The sequence below is a fragment of the Aegilops tauschii genome, chromosome 5 (genome assembly GCF_002575655.3).
Source record: "Aegilops tauschii subsp. strangulata cultivar AL8/78 chromosome 5, Aet v6.0, whole genome shotgun sequence".
Taxonomy (NCBI): Eukaryota; Viridiplantae; Streptophyta; class Magnoliopsida; order Poales; family Poaceae; genus Aegilops; species Aegilops tauschii.
In genome coordinates, this window is record NC_053039.3 from 335615286 (window position 1) to 335622243 (window position 6958).

At 53.4% G+C, this 6958-nt stretch overlaps 1 protein-coding gene across 2 annotated transcripts; it reads left to right on the top strand.

Moving 5' to 3' along the window:
• The first annotated feature begins 755 nt into the window (after positions 1-755).
• On the top strand, positions 756-6127 carry LOC109772029 (cysteine-rich receptor-like protein kinase 43). 2 transcript variants are annotated; one of them, XM_020330722.4, is made up of 3 exons: positions 756-1544; positions 4923-5354; positions 5442-6127. In XM_020330722.4, the coding sequence occupies exons 1-3, from the start codon at positions 1076-1078 to the stop codon at positions 5879-5881; spliced, it is 1341 nt and encodes a 446-aa protein (XP_020186311.1). In that variant the 5' UTR covers positions 756-1075; the 3' UTR covers positions 5882-6127. The 2 variants fall into 2 exon arrangements, with proteins under 2 accessions (XP_020186311.1, XP_020186312.1); XM_020330723.4 differs by having other exon boundaries at positions 4923-5344.
• The last annotated feature ends 831 nt before the right edge of the window (positions 6128-6958 follow it).

The following is a 6958-nucleotide window of genomic DNA, read 5'->3' on the forward strand; positions in this document are numbered from 1 at the left end:
GGGTGCTAAGAAACTAGGACGTATTGTTGTACGAGAGTAATTGCCATGCCGTTTATTTGTAGAGTCACTTACAAACTGTCAAACTCTATTTTTCTCTTATTTAATGGATGAGCAAATCTTTTGCATCCGTTTAAAAAAATTTATCCGCGTTTCATGCTGCTACTAGTTCACAATGCGCACGCAGATTGCGGCGGCTGGAACTTCTTCTTTCTGTTTCTTTTCTGTGAACACAAATGGAATCTTCTGTTGGCCGCCCCGCCTGCGCGCCGGATCACGGAGCCGGACTCTGACGCTGGATGAGCCTCCAGACAGTGATACCGGCCGGCTAGAAAATACTAGTAGCATGATTCGCTCTCAAGTAGTCACCTGATCAGTGGACCTATAAAAACAACAAACAGAGTCACACAGAGATGTCGCCAGAGAAAAAAAAAGTTTCTTTCTGAGGGAAGACGTCGCCAGTGCATTGCTTCGCCGTCGCCGGTGCCACCGAAAACCAAACAAAAATGGGCGGCTTTATGCAATTGCAACAAAGGAAAGTGAAAAAACGTGGGTCAATCTTGGCGCCCGCCGTTTCGCCGCAGTTTCCCGGAGCCGAAGGAAGTCGCCGAGAAGGGGCGTCGCTTGTCGTGTGTGCCTACTGCTGGCAGCACAGTGAAGTCAGGGGAACGTCGCCCATCTGGCGCTACTCCATCACAGCCACGGTCAAATCTGTTGCAGCACAGTAAATATTTGTACCGCACGTCCCAAATATATGCAAACGCAGAGCCAACGATAGCCCGTGGTCACGGCACCGGCAGCCCGGACGGGCACACCACCCGTTTGTCAACGCGCAGTCGCCTGAACTTTCCTCGCTCTCCCGCGGCAGCGACGGCTCTCAAACACCTCGCGCTCCTCACCTCTCGTCCCAGCTCCACACACCACCCCGACCCCGAAGGCAGACACGACACGCGCGCGTCGGCCTCACTGCCAAACTTCCTCCATCCCTCGCCCGCCCGGACGCGCACGGCGCGCGACAGACGCCCACCGCGTCCCCTCCCCTCCCCGGCGAAGCCCGGCCGGCCTGGCGGCGGAGGACATGAAGCCCCGGGACCTGCTGGAGCGGATCCGGCGGCCCTTCGCCTCCCGCCGCGGGACGTCGGCGTCGGCGCGGCGGGAGGAGGAGGACCTGGAGGCCATCGCGGCGCGGGAGCAGCGCGCGTTCCGGTACGAGGCGCTGGCGGCGGCCACGCGCAACTTCTCGGAGAAGCAGAAGCTCGGGCAGGGCGGCTTCGGCCCCGTCTACCGGGGCCAGCTCGCCGACGGACGGGACGTGGCCGTCAAGCGGCTGGGCGCCGGGTCCAGGCAGGGCGCGCGGGAGTTCAAGAACGAGGCCAACCTGCTGTCCCGCGTCCAGCACCGCAACGTCGTCAACCTGCTCGGCTACTGCGCCCACGGCGCCGACGAGAAGCTGCTCGTCTACGAGTACGTCCCCAACGAGAGCCTCGACAAGATCCTCTTCTCCGCCGCCGCCGCCCCGCCGCCCACCACCGGCAGCAAAACACACTGTGAGTCACTCGATTCCACCTGAATTTCTCGTCGCCATTCCCTTGCCTTCCTTCCAATCCATGCTTTAATTTAGTTGGTTGGTTGATTCGTGAGTGAATTCCCCATAATTCCCCATTTTGCGCATTTGAACGTGATTTCCGACCAACCCTGTGCGATCGGAAGACGAAGAAACACGCTTGCGCAAGAAAAGATGCACATGGTTGGTGGTGATATTTCGTAGTACTAGGAAATTAATGCACCGGAAAGTTGCATCAGCGAGTTCACACAGAGTAGCTAGAAACGTACATATCCGTTCATTGCTCGCGTCAGTGAGGATACCATGCTGCCGACGCCTCTCCGCAAGCGTACGCAGATCTCTTACAGAACGATAGAAGTCAAAGAAGAAATGATGCCCGCATAGACGTCTGCTAAAATGATTGCTATTCATTTTCAGAATGCACACGCATGCTGAATTGCTGATTGCTGAACCGATGAGACATGAGAGCAATGTCGCAGCAGCACCGTATATAGTCGTATACACATTCACATCAATCTATGGTACTGTATGATGGAATAGGGCCATGCTCTGCAACAGTGGAAGCATCTATCTAGAGAAAAAAAAAACTAAAAAAAAAACTGCATGCAGAGATATACCTGGCGTGCTAAAACTATACCTGGAGTAGTAGACAGTAAAAAATGCAGACGCAGTCAGCAAGTGCAGACATTTTTGGTCTTTTTAATTTAATTTGTCATCATAGGTTGATAGCCACATCCATATCCTTTCAAGATTGAATTGGATTATGTAGGAGACTACGCCGTACAGTAGTTGGGTTGGCAACTTGACATTTGTATTGGGTATCAGTTTGCGAACTTGGATTTAGAATTGTACTGTACTACATGCTAGAATTATGAGTTTTTACTAGAAAAAAAATGCATATGTTAATTTCAGCTCGTTGGTCATCCATGACGTAGGCGCGATGAATAACGAACGGTCCACTGTTGTAACCCGTAGTACGCTGTGCTGTCGTCGCTGTTACCCCTTTAGGAAGCAGGAACAGGACAACCGTGTGATCAATAGACACTTGACCACTGGTCCAGGCCATAAACGGCAAAAGCAGATTTTGCAAAGCGGGGCCCTTTTGAAAAATTCCAATGCACGAATGGTCGAACGCGTGGATGGAGCTCAGTCAGCACAGCACGCTTTGTTTGGAAAATTCGTGTCCGCGGCGCGTTGTAAGAAGATGAGACCATGTCCATGTATGTATGTGTTGCCTTGCCGGTTTAACTTTGACAACACAAACAAGAAATCTGTTAGCGCGAAATAATACTATATCCTTCCCAGGCCCTGGTTTTACTCTTGACTCGTCATCCCGTTGCTCTCTTTGCTTGCGTGCTATTGTGCTTGTGCATTCGTTCCTGCCCTTCTAGAAGCGACGTACGTACGGCAAGTACGCATATGCATCACATGATGCCGTGATGATGCCATCCAGGGTCATGGTTCAGCTACGTTCGATCGTGCACTCTATCAATATGCAGACCGAACGCTTGCTCAGGAAGAGTAGTAGTTTGCTTTTTTTTTTTTACTTATACGGGGCCGTACGCTTCCCGTCAAAATTCGTTGGGGGCGCGCACCCAATTGAGGGGCCCTGAAAGTGACAGTTTGATCAACGAAACCAGAATCAGTGGCCAATTGTTCCTCTCCGATCGGTTGCTTTTCTTTCTAGGCTACAACTTAACCAGGTGGCTGGACGCACGCTTAGAAAGTTGGCTTTTGACGCCACTACTTAAGTCGCGTTCGATCGTGAGGCAGGGAGTTCTGACGCACTTGCTCTTGGCTGCAAATCTCCAACTCCTGCACGCGCGGTTCTTACATACACGAGGAAAAGCAATAAACGTGCACCATTCTTTTGTTTTGCGCCCCCTGTGGATGGACATCGCAGTCGATCTCCAAACCCTAACCGAACTATTCTTCTGCTTTCGCCGGGCCCTCCCTTTCCCGCGATAACCTTTTTAACTGAGTCAAAGTCTTGCACTCGCTGTTTCTGGCATGGAATCATCGAAGAATGCCTTGGTTTTCCTCATGTTAGTCCAACGTGGGTGCCTATGGCTGGGTGCAGTGCACCCGCGCTGCACCCGGGACCGGATTCACTTCATGTGCACGTTTCTTGCTCCCTCCGTTTGATTGAGTTCCTCCCCCCTGGCCGATCCGGTCCATGAGGCGGCGCTGGCACGTCGCCGTCCGGTCCGATCCGACGTGTCATCGCAGAGTGCCGGGCAGCACACGGCGACGCTAACTTGCTGGGGCTGCCCTGTGTGTGTGGTGCCAAGTTTAGGAACTGTATGCCTTTGCAAGTGACTGTTGGAATCTTGTTATTCCGAGCTGGTTGTTTGGTGATCGAGGAGAGCCTACAGTAGAATCAAGAGTATCAAACAAAGTGTAGATTTTTTTTGCCCCCCAGGAAATAAAGGGGAGATGATTGCTGGCCACATTGTACTCTACAGCCGAGGAAGTCGTACAAAAAGGCCCGAAATAATTGATTATCAGTTTTGTTGGACGTCAGTCGCCTGAAATTCAAATTTGGGCTAGTCGATTAGGTGGAGAAGAAGCAGCAGCCGCGGAGGAGCACCGAGGCCGCCGGCGGAGGCAGCAGCAGCCACGGCGGAGTAGCCTCCGTGTCTATCTTAGGGGTGCGGCGGGTGCAAGGGGAGCATGCGCCTCCTTGTCTATCTTAGGGGTGACCGGGGGTGCAGGTTCACCGGCGTCGGACTTCGAGGTCTACCGAGGTTAGAGGGATGGCAGTGGGTGGCGGAAGTACAAGGGTGGGCGGTGGTTAAGGGGCAGCCGGGCTGGCGCGGCAGCGCCGCCGACCGCAGGTCGCGAAGGACGGCGGTTAGGCCGGTGGTAGGTGTGGCGGTTAAGGGAAGAAGAAGAAGAGGGGATGAGGCAGGGTGTTGAGAAACAATATAACCGTTCATTTCACATCCAATGGCTAAAAACAGATCGACTGGCGCAAATTAACTTTTCAATCGACTCACCTCTAGGCAGCCCCAATGATTATTCGTCGAGGCGTCAACGTCTCCTTTCACTGAATACACATTGCCGGAAGTCCTGAAATAAATCCAGGATAAATGCGAGCATTAGGACTTGAACCCTGGTGACCAGGGGCTGGGATACCACTGTCCACCTAACCATCCAACCACAGGTTGGTTCGCCCATTGATTATTTGTCAGATGATATAGTGTCGTTTGTCACTAAATCACGTGTACTTCTGTTACTTCGATTTCTGATTTTGCATACTGAAACGCAGAGGATTCTGAATTTTTGCGAGCTGTGATCGCGGCATGCTCTGTACTGTACGTAGCTCTAATGTCATCATCCTTGTCTTTCGAATGTCCAGCCGGCAGCAGCAGCGACGGCGACAGGCCATTGCGCGCGGAGCTGACGTGGCCGCGGCGTCTGGAGGTGGTGGTGGGCGTGGCGCGGGGGCTGCTGTACCTGCACGAGGACGCGCACACGCCCATCATCCACCGCGACATCAAGGCCAGCAACATCCTCCTCGACGAACGCTGGGTCGCCAAGATCGCCGACTTCGGCATGGCCCGCCTCTTCCCGGAGGCCGGCGACGGCCGCTCCCACGTCCAGACCCGCGTCGCCGGCACCAACGGCTACATGGCGCCCGAGTACCTCATGCACGGCCACCTCTCCGCCAAGGCCGACGTCTTCAGCTTCGGCGTCCTCGTCCTCGAGATCCTCTCCGGCCGCAAGAACTCCTCCTTCATCCCGCCGCCCCGATCCAGCGCCGACAACCTCCTCGATTACGTACGTACTAGTATGTGCGGTTTCCTCCATTGATGATCCGTGCCATCTCGTGCATGCAGCTAGCCTGGAAGGATAAGAATGTGTTGCGTGCATGCAGGCCTGGAAGCTGTACAAGGAGGAGCGGAGCATGGAGCTGCTGGACCCGTCGGTGAAGGCGTCGGCCACGCCGGACCAGGTGCTCATGTGCGTCCGCATCGGGCTGCTGTGCGTGCAGGCGGACCCGCGGCTGCGGCCGGACATGAAGCGCGTGGTCATCATCCTCTCCAAGAAGCAGAGCACGCTGGAGGAGCCGACGCGGCCCGGGGCGCCCGGGTCGCGGTACCGGAGGAGGGCGCACGGCCTGCGCAGCTCGTCGCAGTACTCCGACGGCTCGTCGTCGGGCACGACCCCGTCGACGTCGCACGCGTCCGCGTCCGCGTCGGCATCCGCATCCGCGTCGAACGCCATGACGACGTCGAGCACGCGCACCTTGCGGAGCCGGGGGCTCCCGTCGCACCGGGAAGAGCAGGAGTTGCCCAACGGCAGCTGATGAGCTGAAGCCGCCTGAAGCTCACTGTAGATATGTCCATTCTTTTTCGTCCTCTCTTTCTGTGTCTGCTCGGGGCAGTATGATGATTGTTTTGGTAGTGGGTAGGAAGAAGTTAGAAGGATCTGTCGGATTATTTTTAGGGTGATGCTAGCTCCTAGCCGGAGGGAGATAACTGAACTGTCGGCCGATGATTACTGGCAGTGACAGGGAATGTGCATAGCAAATGGAGAGAGATAATTGCCGTGTTTACAAAATTCCTTTGCATGCAATCCGTGGCTGCACAAAAATACTCACAATCTATTATTTCAAAGATGCAACACAAAGTTAAGCAAGATCAATAACAACAACGATGACAACAAGAATGAGTAAGGTTTCATGCGTCTTCAGGTTGCATCCTTCCGATCTAAGTTTCTCTTCATCGGCGGCGATTATTGTTCTGGTGCGTTGGTTCTACGGGGCCACGATGACTTCTCCACTCTCTACTACAACAAGTTCTGTCCGGCTCCGACGAGGGAGGAGCGATGACGGCGGCGCGCCTTCGGCTCACTTCAGTGCTTGTATTCGTTGCTAGGTGGTCTACGAATCTGGGTGTAATTTTTATTATTTCGTGTGTTCGCTTTACTTTCATGATTAAAGATGAATAGATCAAAAGTTTCCCACAATCAGACAACAACTATGACAACAAGAATGAGTGAGCAGTTCCTTGCGACATCCCCACCAAGGAAGTATCAGTGTTTCCCCAATATGAGATTCATGACTAATTCACTAGCATAATGCTAGTTCATTGCTACGAAACACAAAAATGATTCAGTTGTACCGGATTAGTAGTTATATAACAATCAGTGCACATCACTCAATCTAGCAGCCAACACGGCACATGCATAACTGTGGCAGCAATGGGAGCACCACTGCAAGATATGCTTTCTTCTTCCTCCTCTTCTTTATAATATAAAGCATGAAACCATTTTTTCGCCTTCTTCAAATTGAAGAGGTCTGGTCCGTTTGAAATGGATGAAGGAGATTAGAGTGGAGTGGGGGGGGGGGGGGGGGGTGTGAATTCAACACCACCATCGCCAACTCCAATT

Coding starts and splice junctions, on each gene's coding strand:
- LOC109772029 (XM_020330722.4), top strand. CDS start 1,076: ATGAAGCCCCGGGACCTGCTGGAGCGGATCCGGCGGCCCTTCGCCTCC. Junction 1,545..4,922: donor CACCGGCAGCAAAACACACT/GTGAGTCACTCG, acceptor TCGAATGTCCAG/CCGGCAGCAGCAGCGACGGC. Junction 5,355..5,441: donor CCTCGATTACGTACGTACTA/GTATGTGCGGTT, acceptor GCGTGCATGCAG/GCCTGGAAGCTGTACAAGGA.